Raw genomic sequence first — 16,085 nt, 5'->3', positions numbered from 1 at the left:
CGGAAGGTTGTGGTGTGGGTTGAGGAGTGACGGTGGAGCGGCGAAGGGCGGTGGTCGAAGGTCGTGGGGCGGCGGAGCTTGAGTTCGCCGATGGGTGCACGGAAAGGCTCGGGGTGGAGGGTTTAAGTAGGGCCAGGGCGAGGAAACAGCGGGCGCCGGCCTTTTAAAGTTATGCGAAGGGAAGGGTCCAACAGTCAGTAGTCAGGCGAGCGAAGAGCACGAGAAGAGAGGCACGCAGGCAGAAAAGCCCGAATAGGTATGACGGTTCCTGGTGAGGCTTTCGCAAGGCAGCAGCAGCGCCGCTAGGCCGTCTGTTGTCGGTTCCTCATAAGTCGCCAGGCTGCCACATGCTTCGTGCCCACATCGGCGAGAGAGCGACGTATCTGCGCCTGCGCGCACTGAGAAAACGGCAGGATCTCACTTGCTGTGTGTACCACTGTCTGCGATTGCACACCGCACGGTATCGGGGTTTCCCCGACAAGCAACGTTTTTTCAGTGCAGATTTTGGTTGTCGCAAGCCTCTCAGCACCATGGTAGCTAAGTATTCGTTTGTATAATAATCATGCAGGAACTCTACAACAGCTACTAATACGGCGGTAGCGGAGCCTGGCAAATGGCGTAATGGACCGATGACGTCCTTATAGGCGAAATGTTGTGGTCCGGCAGTAGTAAACGCAGCGACGACACGCAAAATTAACGGCAAGCGGCCCAGCGCGTCGACCCGTCGGCCAGCCTTGTGATCGGACCACCCTGCTGTCCTGCTGCGGGTAGATGTTTCGGGTTTGAGCCGCTTTGGGAAGTCATAAGGCTGGTAATCACCGCGTCATGCGGGCCACCACCAATCTGTGTGGCCAGTCTCGCGCATCGCAAACAAGACCTGGAGCTCCAACTGCACTGCGCACCACGCGGGACAGCCACTCTGCATGGTTGCGACTCGCCGCACAGCGTGGTTAATTTCTGACTGCATCAAAGCCGGATTCTCTCCGAGCATCGAGCAATCTCAGCCTATCGAGACGGCCACTCCTTATCCTTATCGAAACGGGTACCTTCATTAGAGAGACGTGGTGAGCTCTGCGTTTGTGTCGCACAACAACCATCACCCCCCAGCTCCGACGCCCTTTCCTCCACCGTCGATGCTACCTTCCAGGTGCCCTACAGCTACTGTTTCCGATGAGCTGAACCCCGCGACACTATCACAATGTGGCGGCGCGCGTACCTCTTTCTGCTCCTGGTGCGCCTCTGGTTTGCTCTCTCCCCGAGCTACCTGCACCCGGACGAGAACTTTCAAGGACCCGAGGTGATAGCTGGTATGTTCTGGATGCGCATTTGCAACGAGACTAGCTTGCTGACACCCTTTCCTACCAGGGCGCATCTTCGGCTACCCTGTCCACCTTACCTGGGAGTTTACCTCGAAACACCCCATTCGCAGCTCGTTTCCGCTATGGATTTGCTATGGCATACCCATGTCCGTGCTGCGCGGCATTGGCGAAGGCATCGCGGAGGAAGTGCCGCCATTTGTGGTATACTGGACGCTGCGAGTCATGATGTTCGTCATGAGCTTCGTGCTTGAGGACTGGGCTATCCTGGAGCTGGTATCGCCGCATCAGCGCAGCTCGGCTTCTATGCTCGTCGCCTCGTCATATGTGACATGGACCTTGCAGACGCATACTTTTTCGAATTCATTGGAGACTCTCGCGCTCATTTGGAGCCTGGTTTTGATCGGGCGCATACTGGAGGACAAGGTACGGATCTTCTGCCTCAACCTGAGGGCATAGCTGACTCCGTATGGCAGAAACGCTCCAGTCTCAACGCAACAGCGTTGTTAGGCTTCTTTGCAGTGGGCGGTTTCTTCAACAGGATTACATTTCCGGCATACCTGATTATCCCGTTGCTCCAACTCATCCCGCATTTCCACCGCAAGCCGCTGTCTCTAATCGCGCTGCTACTATCGGCGACCATCACGACTATAGTAGCCATAATGTTTGATACCGCCTTTTACCACCCGGACGGCCTGACCCTCACGAACCTTGTTCACAACCCTGTGATTACGCCTCTCAACAACTTCCTTTACAATTCCTCGGCGCACAATCTCGCCCAGCACGGCCTCCATCCGTATTACCAGCACATCGTTGCGAACCTCCCGCAGCTGATCGGTCCCGCCTTCCCGCTCCTCCTCTTCAGCTACCGCAAGAACCTCCGTCTCGCGGCCGCACTCTCCGGCGTCGGCCTTCTCTCGATCTTCCCCCACCAAGAAGCGCGCTTTCTCCTCCCAGCCGTCCCACTGATCCTCTCCTCCATCCGAGTCCCCACGAACAAACGGGTGCGGCGCGCGTGGTTGGCAACCTGGATTGTCTTCAACGCGGCCATGGGCCTGTTGATGGGCGTCTACCACCAAGGTGGCGTTGTGCCCGCGCAAATCTGGATCGCGCGTTCCGGCGAGCCGGCCGTCACGAGCGTGTATTGGTGGAAGACGTACAGCCCGCCGGTGTGGCTGCTCAACGGCAAGAACGAGGTCGTCGATACGGTCGACCTGATGGGCATGAAGCCCGACTCCATGGTCGAGCGTGTCGCGAACAGCACAGCGTGCTCGAACGCGGAGTTAGAGCGGGCGGGCAGGAAGAGCGAGAGGGAAATCACGTACCTCGTTGCACCAAAAAGCGCGACGTTTTTGGACGCATTTTCGACGCCTCAGGAGGCTGGGGGCGAGAAGCGGGCGTTTGAGCTGGAGGAGGTTTGGAGCTATAAGCATCACCTGAACCTCGATGATATGGAGTTCGGTGATGACGGGGTCGTGCCGACATTGCAGCGAGTGGTTGGCAGGAGGGGCATAGTGGTTTGGAAGGTGAAGAAGCAGTGCGGAAGTGACAGTAAGTTGGAGCAATGATTTGTTGGCAGCGGGAGACAGAATGACTGAAAGAGACGGTACAGGCTTTTGGGAGAAACTATTTACTGGCATAGCTGGCGGCAGAGGGCCATCGAGTTCGCAATAATTCTTCTTGTAATGTTGAATACCCCGCGATGATAGTAGTAGATTCGATTCGATTTTAATTTGAAAAGGCATTTGCTCCTGTTCCCATTCATATTGATAGTTTCGCAACCAAAGGTACATACAGCTTCATCAGCAAAGGAGATCGCTCACTCCATTCAATCTGCCATGCTACCACCCCTTTTTCACAACTTCGCCTTGCCGGTACTCCTCTCCAAGCTCAGCGGATCCGTCCTCGTCAGCCCCGCCTGCCTGAACAGCTCGTCCGCCTTGGCCTTCTGCGCTTCGATGCGCTCGCCCAGCGGCTTACCGCGCTTGTTCTCGTTCCTGCCCAGCTGCAAGACGTGCACCTCGTCGGGCCCGTCGACGATGCGCATGGTGCGGCCGTTGGCATACATGCCGGCGAGCGGGGTGTCCTGGCACACGCCGGCGCCGCCGTAGGCCTGGATGGCGCGGTCGATGACGGCGAGGGCGGTGGTCGGCACGAGCACCTTGACCTCTGCGATCTCCTTGAGCGCGTTCTTGGGCCCCACCAGGTCCATCTTGATGGCGGCGTTGAGCACCATGAGGCGGGCGGCGTCGATGTCGATGCGCGAGCGCGCGACGCGGTCCAGCATGACGCCGTGCGACGACAGCAGCGCGCCGAAGGGCCGCTTGCGCGGGTCGTTGAGCCGTGCGAGCAGCCACTCGAGCGCGCGCTCGGCCGCCCCGATGGACCGCATCGCGTGGTGGATGCGCCCCGGCCCCAGCCGCCCCTGGATGATCTCGAAGCCGCGCCCCGGGCCGAGCACCATGGCCGACGCCGGCACGCGCACGTTGTCGAACGAGATGTGGCCGTGCCCGTGCGGCGCGTCGTCGAAGCCCATGACCGACAGCATCCGGTGCACCGTCACGCCCGGCGTGTCGGCCGGCACGAGGATGACCGACTGCTGCTTGTACGGGTCCGGGTTGGCCGGGTCGGATTTGCCCATCACGACGTAGATGGCGCAGCGAGGGTCGCCGGCGCCGGAGGACCACCATTTCTGTCGTGTGGCAAGGTGGTTAGATTCTGTGGGAGGGGCTTGGTGGGGAGGGGTGGTGGTGATTGTGGGGAGACGGTATGATTGGGAGCAACGGAGGGGTAGGAAAATGCAAAGTAGTAGGAGAGAATGGAAGATTGCAGGAAAGAGAGGATATGGAAACTCACCTGTCCATTGAGCACCCACGTGTCACCCTCCAGCCGCATGTTCAGCTCAATGTTGGTAGCGTCCGAGCTGGCGACCTGCGGCTCCGTCATGAGGAAGGCGCTCCTGATCTTGCCGGCCAGCAGCGGGTCGAGCCAGCGGCGCTTCTGGGCCTCGTTGCCGTACTTGGCCAGCACCTCCATGTTGCCCGTATCCGGGGCGGCGCAGTTGGTCGCCTCGGAGGCGGTGCGCGACTTGCCCAGCAGCTCCGCCATCAGCCCGTACTCGAGGTTCGAGAAGCCCGCGCCCTCCTTGAAGTGCCCCTTGGGCAGGAACATGTTCCACAGCCCCAGCGCCTGCGCCTTCTTCTTCAGCTCCTCGATGATCGGTGGGTGCGCCGAGAAGCGCTCCTGCGGCGTGTTGCCGATCTGCTGCAGGTATACCGAGTCGGCCGGGATGCATTCTTCTTCGACGAACTTCTCGACCTGTTCATGTTGTTAGAGAAGATGTCCACGGCAGTGGCGGGGAGCATTGGTGCCGTGTTTTGCTCACAATGTCGAGAGTCTTCTTGGCCCGGTCGCTGACGTAGGGCAGAGCGATGGGCGGGATGCGTTGCGAGGCGGATACATGGCCCTTCTCGCTGTTGATCAGTAACTTCGAGTCCGACATGGCTGGTGGTTCAATGCGTCAACGGAGGGAAAGGGGAAAGAGTGGGAGGAGAAGCTGGGGGAGGCTGGATTGGAATAGCCGGGGCCCCAGAGTAGTAAGTAGCTCGTACGCGGAGGTAGGGCGGCGATTAGTTGGATGGCTGTGGGACCCTCGGCGTTCAGTGGCTGCATTTGCGGGGAACGTTGGAAACTACCGAGGCCCCTTGACATCACGCCCCAGTCGAACCACCGCCAACGCTCTGCCGACGAACCCCAACCTAATCACCGAGGATACAGGGCAGTCAGATGATTCTGACCGCCGCCTTAAGCTTGAATTCAGATTTACATTCCAGGCCCTTGGGCCCTCTCCTAGCCGTATCCGGCAATTCACAACTTTACTTTTGAGGCCATACTTCTAAAAGACCACCATTCCTTGGAAATGATATACCATGAGATATGACCCAGTCATCAGCCATCCGTCCTATCAATAACCCAAACCGAGCAACGCCAAAAATGCTGGAGCCTCACAACGATTGAAAACGAGAGGGCAGGACTAGTCCTGAACAAATCAACCCCAACCTAGACCACCCAGCTGTTCTCGTAACCTCCGCCCTGGTTCCTGACCTTGACCTTCCTCTTGCCCTTGAAGTGTTTCTTGCCCTTCTTCAGCTCCGAGGGGTCAACATCCTTATCCAAAGCCTCCATCGTCAGGGCCTTGCGTCCACTCAGCTGTTTTCCAGCAGCTTGACCTTGCTCGGTGTACTTGTCGTGGAAAGGCATATTCAGATGCCCACTGTTGCCTTTCGGTGCGAAGAATTTGTTGTCGAGCTGGCGAGTTTTCTCGCCCTGCACCTTGTTCTTCCTGAGCGGCACGACCTCGGGGTCGTCCATCAGCGAGACGTCGTCACTAGGTGCGCCTGCCACGCTCGATTCCTCTGCAATCGCGAATGCAGCGCGGCGCTTCTCGGGGAGGTGCGATGCGTCGTAAAGGTCGCGGTTGAACCATCTACCATCGATCGGCGGATCAGCCGGAGGCGGGTGGCAATAAAGGAGCTTGCCCTTCACGTAGTCCTTGAGCACGGTGCGAGCCGCACGAGAGACATCCGGCGCGCCAAAACCCTGTACTGAGAAACCACGGGCTATGGCATAGCCGGAGAGCATCTCTTCCGCGGTCGGGATACCCGTACCGCCTTCTTCTTCGGGCCTGATCTTGATCTTCATACCGTAGATTGCCTCGAGGAAGGCTTGCGGAATGCGCTGAGCGACGAGAGCGGCAGGTCCGGTGAACTCCCTGAGCTGATCAATGGGCAGGACACCGCTGCAGACAAGCTCAGCCTTGGTGGAGGCGAAGTTGGGGAAAACAAGACCAGGGCAATCGCAAAGCACAACCTTGTCGCTCAAATGGATAGTCTGGAAATGCTTGGTCTTTCCGGGGGTGGCAGACACGGACACCTTCTTGGCACCAATGAGAGCGTTGATAGTAGACGACTTTCCGACGTTGGGATAACCGACCAGGCCGATTTGCGTCTTCCTGGGCTGTCCGTCGGGGCCCGTGGCCACTTCGGGTGAATGTTCGAGGAACAGAGCCTCCAGCTCGTCGGTTGTTATAATACGGGTAGCCTCAGAGCCTGTAAGCGGTACACCGTTCTGGTCCGCCTTAACGGCTTCCTCTTCCGAGCTCGGGAGAGGCACACCACTTTCCTCCACCTTTACCGTCTCCTCATCAACCCATTTCTTCTCTTCGTCCTCCTTCTCTTGGAGATCCAACTTCTTAGCTTCTTCGGCCAACTTGTCTCCTGCCTCAACCTCGTCATCAGACGACTCAAGCTCCTCGTCTTCCAGATCTCTTGCCTCGTTCATCTCCCTTGCCAACTCGGCGGAGAAGAACCTGTAGTTGATCTTGTTCTCCGTGAAATAATCCGCCCACATCTGCCTCTGTTCGAACGTCATCATATCCGCCTTGTTCACCAGCAACAAGTTGTTTTTCTTGGGATCCACTTCCTTGACGTAGTTCTCCAGGTCATCGCAACGGAACAGCAGCGGGTGGCGCGCATCCACGATCTGCACAACCAGATCCGAGCGCTCAATCACACGCCACAGCTGTCTCCAGACCTCGATGTTGCGCTCAAACGGCGTCATGAGCAGGTCGTTGCTCTCCTGAAGCTCGGCCAAGCCGCGGCGCCACTGCAGCAAGCTCTCGCGCTCGCGCTCGTCCAGCTCCCTCGGGGTCGTGTGCTCGTTCCACGGCGGGCGGCGGGGCACGGTCAGGTTCTTGCGGTGGGCGTTCATCTTGCGCACGGCGGCGCGCTCCTCGGTCGCGGACAGTAGGTACGGGTTCTTTTGGTCCTTGTGGATGATCTTGACGTTGTTCATCTTCTCGGCCGTGAAGTCGGTGCCCGCGAGCTCGGCGGTGCTGAGGAATTCGTCGAGCGCGGCCTGCTCCGTGACACTGCGCATCTTGACCCACGACGCATCTTTCTTCTGGTTGGTGATGTACTGGAGACTGCGTAAGCGAGCGCCCTTCTTGGAGGGGAATTGCGCATACCTTCTCGCCGTTCTGGCCCGTCCGCTCAATTGCGTTGCCGCGGCGCATGTCGGAGCCCTTGCCTTTGCCGAAGCGGTCGTTCATCAGGCTGTTGCCCAGCCCGACCTGGTTTTTAGATTTCGGGAGACCCATGTTGGCGGTATGTTTCTGCGAATGTCCGGTGTGGAAAGATGGTGTGTGGTGTATTGTTGCGGAGGACCGCAGATGGAGGGGTCTTGTGTTTCTCGGGCGGCGACACAGACTGCGTCACAATCGGATTTTTCTTGTCCGCCCGCAACATTTTGTCAGCATCGATAACGCGAACATTTCCCACACTCCACACCAAACGACCAACCCGCGCCTTAACTCCGTGCACCCTTCGGACGACCGCCACTCTTTGTTCACTAGCAATCTCGAATACACGTAGCCCACCATGCCGCGCCGCAAGGTTTTGTAAGCCTTAATCCCCCTTCCAAACCTCCTTCGCCGTCACCGCCGCCCAAAAGAGGAGCGAAGAAAAACCCCGCTCGCACGCATGTCCCGCTAACAAACCAACACAGCGACAAGAAGACGGCGCAGAACTTCCAGCTCGTCTACCGCTCCCAAAATGACCCCCGCATCCACGACCCCAATGCTCCGGACATGGTCTTCGCCGAAAGGGCGGCGCCCAACTCGAACAAAAACCGCAACAACAACAACGTCGGCGAGGGTAGCGTGCGCGGTGGGAAAATAAGGTCGCGGAATGACCTCGAGCCCGAGTTCGCCGGGCGGGTGCGCCCCAACGAGGGCGAGGCGGCCAACTACGGCATCTTCTACGACGACTCCGAGTACGACTACATGCAGCACCTGCGCGACCTCGGCGGCAGTAGCGGCGCCACATTCATCCCGGCCAAGGACGCTGAGGCTGAGCAGCAGCGCAAGGGCAAGGGTAAAATGAAGCTGGAGGACATGCTGGCCGGGATGGGAATGGAAGACGACGGCCGGAGCGACGCCGGCGTGAGCACGTCGAGCGCGGCGAGCGCGAGCAGCGCGGCCGACCTGTTCGGCGAGGATCTGGCGCCGTCGGAGTTTTACAAGAAGGGCAGCTATCAGGACCAGCAGGACGTTCCCGACGCCATCGCTGGCTTTCAGCCGGACATGGACCCGCGTCTGAGGGAGGTCTTGGAGGCGCTGGAGGATGAGGCGTACGTCGAGGATGAGGATGACATTTTCAACGAGCTGGCGAAGGATACGAAAGAGGTGGATCAGCAGAGCTGGGAGATGATGGGAGACTTTGTGGACGATGACGATGATGGATGGGCAACGGATGACACGGTCAAGGCGGACAACATGACCAGTTTCGAGGCACCGTCCCCAACGGGCGCGGTGTCCGAAGAGGGCGTCAAGCTGCCGCCAGCCGAAGGCCCTGCCGGCGAGGAAGGCGAGGACCACGGGGACGGCGACTGGATGGCTGAGTTCAGCAAGTTCAAGAAGGACGCCAAGGCCCAGAAGGCCCAGAAGAAGACCGGCGCTCCCTCTGACCTACAGTCCTTCGTCACTGGCGCTTCCTCGGTGACGGGCGGCCGGCAGAAGAAGAGAAAGGGTGCTCTCACGTCCACGTCCAACTACAGTATGACTTCTTCCGCCCTGCAGCGCACGGATCAATTGTCGCTGTTGGATGAGCGTTTCGAGAAGTATGAGCAGGATTACGCCGATGACGGTTATGGCGGAGACGACAACATGTCCATGATGTCAGGCATGACTGGCATGTCCGGAATGTCCGGTCTTTCTGTATACAGCAAGGCATCAACCTCGAGTCAAGCGCCTGGACTGAGGAGCGACTTTGACTCCATTCTGGACGAGTTCTCATCAAAGACCGGCCACATGAAGAGAGGAAAGAAGCACAATGGGTACAAGGATGGTCTGGCCCAGCTGGACGAGGTCAGAAAAGGACTGGGACCTGCGAGATTCACGCAGGGCTCCAAGGCTCGCTAAAAAGGATAGTAGAGCATAGTAGATGGCATTTCCGCCGCATTTGCTGCTGGCGCAGCTATTGGTAGGCGTTTCGGGCTTCAAAAGGGTTATTGGCACAGGCGTGGGACGCAAAAAGTGATATCTAGACACGCACAGGAACGAAGCATAATGAGAACTTACAGTCAGCTCCATCACTCATGACGACGTAGAAGATGGATTGTTTGCGAGAGCGGGTGTTGCAGTGCCTTCGGGTTGTGGGCAATGACTTAGTCAGCACTTCGCAAACCCACGGAAGAGGCTGTAGTCTTCGTGAACGTTCAGGATGAGGGCATCGTCCGTATTTCCTGAGACTGAAACTGTCCACCCGCAGTACCTATAGTTCCACCTGCCCCGCAGATCTGCGGCAAGTCGTGAATAGCAAAGTGGGTGCGCCGTGACACTGATTCATATACTTACGGCACGCAGTTTCGGCTCCACATGACGGAACGGTTTAATAGCGGCGCGGTTGTGGCTGCCAACTCCCCACGAAATACGGGCCATCCCCAGCCCGAATACTCAATGTACCTCGAGCTAGTTCAATAACATTTCGTACGCTCTGATTGGCCGTTGCTACTTGCGCTACTTACAGCGGAGGATGGTGGAACCTCGCTTTCCTACATGACCTCACACTTGACCTGGAAGACTCCAAGGCAATGCAAGCCGACGGACACTCGGGCATTAAACTTTCCGGCGTCCGCGAGGAAGATCAGGTCGACTTTATATATCAATCGCAGTCCTCGTCCTCAGCTGTGGAGAACCTCAACCTTCTCTCTTTCCCCCAAGCGTTCCCATTGAGTCATCTAACCAGCGTTCTCCTTGAGTCATCCCTCCCATATATTCTTTCGACAGCGGCGAACCATCCCGCTCTCCCGAAATAGAAAAAAGATCACCACTCTCCAGTGGAAGAATTCGAATCCAACCGACCATGGCGCCTCCTCCCATCACAACCACCGTCTCGAGCATCCTGGCCAGCAGCTCCCCCACATCAATGGCCGCCCTCCTCATCGGCCTCACCACCTTCCTCCTCCTCCTCCAAAAGCTCCACCGCGCCCTAGCCTCCCCTTTGCGGTCCCTCCCCGGCCCCGCCTGGTCGCACGTCACGCACCTGCCGCTCAAGCTCGCCAACATCAGCGGGCAACGCGTGCACCACATCCACGGCTTGCACGCACGTTACGGACCCGTCGTGCGCATCGCGCCGGACGAGGTCGCGGTCGCGGACGCGCGGGCGGTCCGCGCGATCCACAAGCCCGGCGGCGGCTTCGAGAAGAGCGCGTGGTACAAGAAGTTCGTGCGGGGAAACGCCGAGGGCATGTTCGACATGGTGGACGCCAAGAGGCACGCGGCGCGGAGGAGGCTGTTCGCAAGGGCGTTTGGGAAGGGCGAGGTCAGGGGGAGGTGGGAGGGTATGGTTAGGGGTGAGTTGTGTGGTTCTTTTTTTTTTTCTTTTTTCCTTTTCTTCCGACTCTCCTGGGAAAAGATTTCTCGTTTTTTTTTTTCGAGAAGGGGGGAAAGGGGGGCGCTGTGTGGTTGGTGTCAATGAAGTGGTTGTGCTGACGGCTTGATTTTGTGCTACGCTGCAGAAAAGGTTGAACTCGCGGTGCGCAGGATGGGCGAGGAGCTGCGGCGGGGCGAGGATAGCGATTGCATGAAATGGTGGACGTTCCTGGCAACGGATGTGAGCGGGCATCTCATGTTTGGAGAGAGCTTCCGCATGCTCGAACTCGGCAAGGTAAGAAAGAGGAGGAGAGAGAGAGAGAGAGATGGAGAAAGCTCGTTCTCCAACCTGCTCACACTTTTTCAAAAAATAAACCGCTGACACAACCCAACTCACCAGAAAAACGAATACATCGAAACCCTCGAATCGACCATGATGGGCTCGGGCATCCGCGCCGAACTCCCCCTCCTCGCCGCCGTCGGCAAGCTCATCCCCCACCCCAAGCTGCAAGCCATGTTCAACGCCAACGACCGGCTGCTCGCGTACGGCACGCGGGCCATCACCTCGGGCAAGGACGAAGGCGCCAACGGGCAGGGCGCGTCCATCTTCGCGCAGCTGGACCCGGACGCGCAGCGCGAGAGCCCCTTCCCCTTCACCGACCTGGACGTGCGCGTCGAGGCGGGCAACCTGATCGTCGCGGGCGCCGACACGACGGCCGTGTCGCTGACGTACCTGACGCACGCGGTCCTGGCGCGGCCAGAGCTGCAGAGGGCGCTGGAGGAGGAGGTGGGGTCGGGGTTGCAGGACGGATTCGGCGACCGCGAGTGCGAGGCCCTGCCGCTGCTGAACGCCGTCGTGAACGAGACGTTGAGGTTGTACGGCGCCGCACCCGGCAGCTTGCCGCGGACGGTGCCGCCCGGCGGCGCGACGCTGGCCGGGCACTTTTTGCCCGCCGGCACGACGGTGAGCACGCAGGCGTGGTCGTTGCATCGGGATGAGGGGTTGTGGCCGGATCCTGAGAGGTAAGTTTGCCTGCCCCCTTCGTGCTCCCAGGTGCGGCTACGGTGCTGTTGTTGACGGGTGACGTGAACAGATTTGATCCCTATCGCTGGCTCTCGCTGCCGCCGAATACTTCGCCTTCGTCGATGAGCTTCATGCCGTTCGGCGCGGGCACGAGGATCTGTTTGGGCTTGCACCTGGCGCTGATGGAACTCCGACTTGCGACGGCCGTGTTCTTCAGGGAGCTGAAGGGTGTGAGGCTGTCGGAGAGGACGACGCCGGAGAGCATGGACGTGGTGAACTTCTTCCTGATCATGCCGAAGAGTGGTCGGTGCTACATCAAGATTTGAAGTCTGCAGCCGGAGGAAGGATGTCTTGGGGGTGCTGAATGGAGATGGTAGAGACAATGTAAATGATTGAGAATGCTTTAAGCTTTTGTTCACAAATGCTTGCGAATTAATTAGCTTCTTCTTCCGTACGGTGCTGTAACAGATAAGTTTCTAAATCATATGCTCCCAAAAGCGTGAGCTTCCAAAACTCTCAGGCGGAGGGGACTGGCTGTGGATGATATTAAGAATGTTTGCTGAATGGCACAGGTAGAATGGCTCGCTCATGCAATATTCAAGCAGCAATGCTAACGGTATGAGCTTTAAGTCTCGTCAGCCTGCTAGATATTTCATTTAACTTAAGGCAAGCGTGACTATATCACAAGCAGTCTAAGCAAATGTCCGGATGTAGACGTCAGGTTTGACTGTGCATTTGCATCCAGACCTGGGATTAGCTACCGTGTCAAGGATAGTGAAATCATGTGTAGTCAACCGTGGCAGTTTCATCGACTGTACATGCAAAAAGTAAATATATATGTAAGGATGAGGTGAGCCCTAGACAGCAAAGTGCTGACACACGCTTAGGAAGGTTACCGACGGTCTCGGCGTACCATGGTTTCACGGGCAACTTGGTGGCAGGATGGCAAAGCAGAAGAGCAGGACGAGACAGAGAGAGGAGAGACTAGATTGAATGGGTTTAGATTGGAGCTGGCGAGAAGAATGTAGATGAAATGGGGCATCTGGAATTCCTGGCGGGATATGCGGAGACGGGTGGCAAGCAAGGGCTAGGGAATTTTGGATGTTTCTTTGCCTCGTCGAGGACGGTGCATAAGTTCGAACGTCTGCGCTAGAGGCCTTGGCGACTGATGGCCTTGGCCTTCTTGGCTGCTGCAAATTTGCTGTGGTGTTTTCCGTGGGGAAAGCTGGGCATCCAGAGTCCCTGGAAGGCTGGCCGATCGCCTGGGCATAGGGCGCCGTACAACAAGCTCTCGTCGGCTGATACTGCCGGCTGCGGCCAGCTGAAATTCCGCAAGTGCATCGAAGCCTTTATGAAGCCTTCAAGAACACAAAACCCGGCAGATGGGGCTTTCGGCGGACCAAAATTTTGAGGAGGGCATTTGCAAAGCAAAGGCAGGGGTGGTTGCGCGCGCGGCAGTCGGTCGTCGGGGAACGGGTCCGTGCAGACTGGTGTCGGCGGGAGTTGCTCCGCACGCAGGGAAAGACCAGTCAGTTTCGATGCTGCACGACCTGCAGCCCGGAATCAATCCAAGTTTTGCTGGCAGATCAAGTGTGTCCGCGCCGGTGGTGCGAGGTGCGAGGTACCTCCTGTGGTGGCTTCGACGCGGCCGACCCCGAGGGAAGGGACGGCCTGAGCCCGATTGCGTGCTTTCCTAATCATGACGTCGTCGTCACCTCCTGCGCGTACTGTTGCTAGTCCTTATCATCACCACCACGCCTCTCGCAATTTCACTCCCCAGGCCCCGCACTCGCCCACCGCAGATCAGCACGCCTTCGCTGCTACCCATGCATCGTTTAATTGGCCTCTCCTGACGCGGATGAGCTCTCGAGCCATTGCCGCACCGTCCCAACAGCTATCGCGCCGTTACGCGGGTGCCACGGCTTTCCCTAGCTCATACTTGACCCGACCTTCCTCTGTCTCTCCGTGCCCTTCTCCTTCTACACCGCAGGCTCCACTCTGCCCGTTCTCTCGAGCGAGGTTGCACAACAACAATAGCCGACGTCGCACTCCGCCGCGACAATGGCGCCCTCCTCACAGAGATGGCATAAGCTTGTCAACACCCTCCAGATATCTGCCGACTACTCCGTAACCCCAGCCGGCCTTCAATGGCGCAGCAACACTCTCTTCATCGTTGCAACTGTGGCCATTGGTCTCTTTACCGACCTGTTTCTCTACGGCTTGATCGTTCCCATCCTCCCGTTCATGCTCAATGACCGCTTGGGAATCCCTGAATCGGACGTCCAGCCGTACGTTTCCGGATTACTCACCGCCTATGCTGCTGCCAGTGTGCTCTTCAGCCCCGTGGCTGGTGTGTTGGCCGACCGCGTGAGCACCCGCCAAGCTCCGTTTCTGTTGGGCCTGCTGAGCCTACTCGCAGCAACAGTGCTCTTGTTCCTCGGGAACAGCATCGCTGTACTTGTTCTTGCTCGCGTCCTGCAAGGCATAGCTGCTGCCGTGGTATGGACTATCGGACTGGCATTGTGCCTGGAAACTGTTGGCTCGGAGAACCTGGGAAAGACTATTGGATCTGTGAGTCGCCCGTCATTCGTCAGACGAAAACAACATATGCTGACCTGGTGACTCGTTGAAAAGATATTCAGTTTTATCTCCGTGGGAAATCTGGTGGCCCCGGTCTTGGGTGGAGTCCTCTACGAGAAAGCCGGCTATCCGGGTGTCTTTGGCATTGGCTTCGCAATTCTGGCAATTGATTTTATCATGCGTTTGCTGGTCATCGAGAAAAAGGTCGCTGCACGCTATGAGACCAATGATCCAACCCAAGGGGATCTGGACCAGGACCTCGAACACGAAAGAAACCGCCAAGATGGAGCCAACGAGGACAACCGTGACACCGAAGAGACACCACTCCTGTCCAAGAAAGAGCAGGACTACTACAAAATCTCAGCAGACCAGCCCGCGATTGCGCAGAAGTTCAAACTGCTGCCTTGTCTCAAGCATCCCGGCCTGATCACTGCCTTTGTTATTGCCGGGGTTCAAGCATTCCTTCTTGGCGCCTTTGACGCAGTAAGTCACAATTCTTATACACGCCAAACTCAAGCTAACCACGTCCAGACCGTACCAACCGTGGCGGAGCAGTACTACACATTCTCTTCCCTCAAATCCGGCCTGCTTTTCCTCCCCCTCGGCGTCTCGGACTTCCTCCTCGGCCCGCTCTTCGGCTGGGCTGTCGACCGCGCCGGCACCAAGCCCGTCGCCACCTTCGCCTACCTCTACCTCGTCCCCATCCTCATTCTACTCCGCATACCCAAGCCATGTCCCTCGTCGCCCTCCTCAGTCGCCCTCCTCGCCTCCATCAACCCCCACGAAGCCCCCTCTTCTTCCGCCCTCAAGGCCCTCGCCGCGTGCAGCGACCCGAAGAAGCAGATCGCCATCTGGTCCACCCTCCTCTTCCTCTCCGGCGTCGGCCTCGCGGGCACCAGCGCCCCCAGCATTGTCGAGGCGGGAGCCATCGTCAAGAAGTTCCATGAGAGGAATCCTGAGTTTTTCGGCAAGGATGGCCCGTACGCGCAGCTGTATGGCTTGAGCAGTATGGTTTTCAGCGCTGGTCTGACCATCGGTCCGTTGGTGGCCGGCGCGTTGAAGGAGAAGATCGGGTATGGCGATATGAATGCGGTCGTCGCGGCGGTTTCGGGGGTGACGGGCGTGGCGGCGTTCGTGTGGATTGGCGGGCGCGTGAGGTGGAGGGAACTGAGGAGGGTGAGGGAGAAGGGTTGGTGGAAGAGAGATTAATGGCAATGGGGTTTGCTGGGTTATTTCAGTGTATGGTTCGCGGAATGTTTGCTGGAATCATGGGGGAGAGGCTTTGGTGAAAGCGCGGGGTTAAAAGGCGTTATTGGGGAGACTTGGTAGCATTGCTCTATTGAGATAGAATCTGGCCGTTTGGTATTATGCATTATTGACTAATGGATTAGTACCCATCATAGATTTAAACACGAAACATTCAAATAAACCTATGGAACTGTATTTGTCTTCAAAAGTTTTGGAGAATATATTTTTTGCAAGCAATTTCAGCCCTCAACAATCTGAGAGAGACACCTCGAGCAATTGAGGTAGATCACCACCATCCGTTGTGGTCTAGGGGCTAGGATTTGCCGCTCTCAGCATTCGGGAGTCCATCTCACTTATCAAGTGCCGGCAAGGCCCGGGTTCGATTCCCGGCGACGGAATATCCTTTTGCTGTCCTCTAAGAAGGCAGATACCTTTTGCTTTTGCGCTTGTGGTTGGCGTGGGAGAAATTTTTTTTCCTCGTTTGGGG

At 57.7% G+C, this 16,085-nt stretch overlaps 6 protein-coding genes and 1 non-coding gene across 7 annotated transcripts; 5 read left to right on the top strand and 2 right to left on the bottom strand.

Moving 5' to 3' along the window:
- Positions 1-1,541: 1,541 nt before the first annotated feature.
- Positions 1,542-2,884, top strand: SMP3 (alpha 1,2 mannosyltransferase; the record flags this gene model as incomplete). Its single annotated transcript, XM_066774980.1, has 2 exons — positions 1,542-1,546; positions 1,858-2,884. 2 exons carry the CDS (start codon positions 1,542-1,544, stop codon positions 2,882-2,884), a joined length of 1,032 nt encoding a protein of 343 aa, XP_066635099.1.
- A 287-nt stretch (positions 2,885-3,171) lies between these two features.
- On the bottom strand, positions 3,172-4,818 carry SLS55_003505 (uncharacterized protein; the record flags this gene model as incomplete). The annotated part of the gene is made up of 3 exons (XM_066774979.1): positions 3,172-4,008; positions 4,173-4,634; positions 4,702-4,818. 3 exons carry the CDS (start codon positions 4,816-4,818, stop codon positions 3,172-3,174), a joined length of 1,416 nt encoding a protein of 471 aa, XP_066635098.1.
- A 557-nt stretch (positions 4,819-5,375) lies between these two features.
- SLS55_003504 (uncharacterized protein) lies at positions 5,376-7,473 on the bottom strand (the record flags this gene model as incomplete). Its single annotated transcript, XM_066774978.1, has 2 exons — positions 5,376-7,292; positions 7,342-7,473. 2 exons carry the CDS (start codon positions 7,471-7,473, stop codon positions 5,376-5,378), a joined length of 2,049 nt encoding a protein of 682 aa, XP_066635097.1.
- A 280-nt stretch (positions 7,474-7,753) lies between these two features.
- On the top strand, positions 7,754-9,294 carry LTV1 (the record flags this gene model as incomplete). The annotated part of the gene is made up of 2 exons (XM_066774977.1): positions 7,754-7,773; positions 7,881-9,294. 2 exons carry the CDS (start codon positions 7,754-7,756, stop codon positions 9,292-9,294), a joined length of 1,434 nt encoding a protein of 477 aa, XP_066635096.1.
- A 1,668-nt stretch (positions 9,295-10,962) lies between these two features.
- SLS55_003502 (uncharacterized protein) lies at positions 10,963-12,096 on the top strand (the record flags this gene model as incomplete). The annotated part of the gene is made up of 3 exons (XM_066774976.1): positions 10,963-10,971; positions 11,147-11,769; positions 11,841-12,096. 3 exons carry the CDS (start codon positions 10,963-10,965, stop codon positions 12,094-12,096), a joined length of 888 nt encoding a protein of 295 aa, XP_066635095.1.
- A 1,735-nt stretch (positions 12,097-13,831) lies between these two features.
- SLS55_003501 (uncharacterized protein) lies at positions 13,832-15,559 on the top strand (the record flags this gene model as incomplete). The annotated part of the gene is made up of 3 exons (XM_066774975.1): positions 13,832-14,341; positions 14,405-14,833; positions 14,882-15,559. 3 exons carry the CDS (start codon positions 13,832-13,834, stop codon positions 15,557-15,559), a joined length of 1,617 nt encoding a protein of 538 aa, XP_066635094.1.
- Positions 15,560-15,893: 334 nt separating this feature from the next.
- Positions 15,894-15,996, top strand: SLS55_003500. Its single transcript has one exon. It is a non-coding gene; the product is annotated as a tRNA-Glu (tRNA).
- Positions 15,997-16,085: the final 89 nt, after the last annotated feature.

The sequence above is a fragment of the Diplodia seriata genome (assembly GCF_021436955.1).
Source record: "Diplodia seriata strain FDS-637 chromosome Unknown scaffold_3, whole genome shotgun sequence".
NCBI classification, from domain to species: Eukaryota; Fungi; Ascomycota; class Dothideomycetes; order Botryosphaeriales; family Botryosphaeriaceae; genus Diplodia; species Diplodia seriata.
The sequence above is the reverse complement of the archived record's forward strand: the minus strand, read 5'-3'. Positions and strand labels throughout refer to the sequence as shown.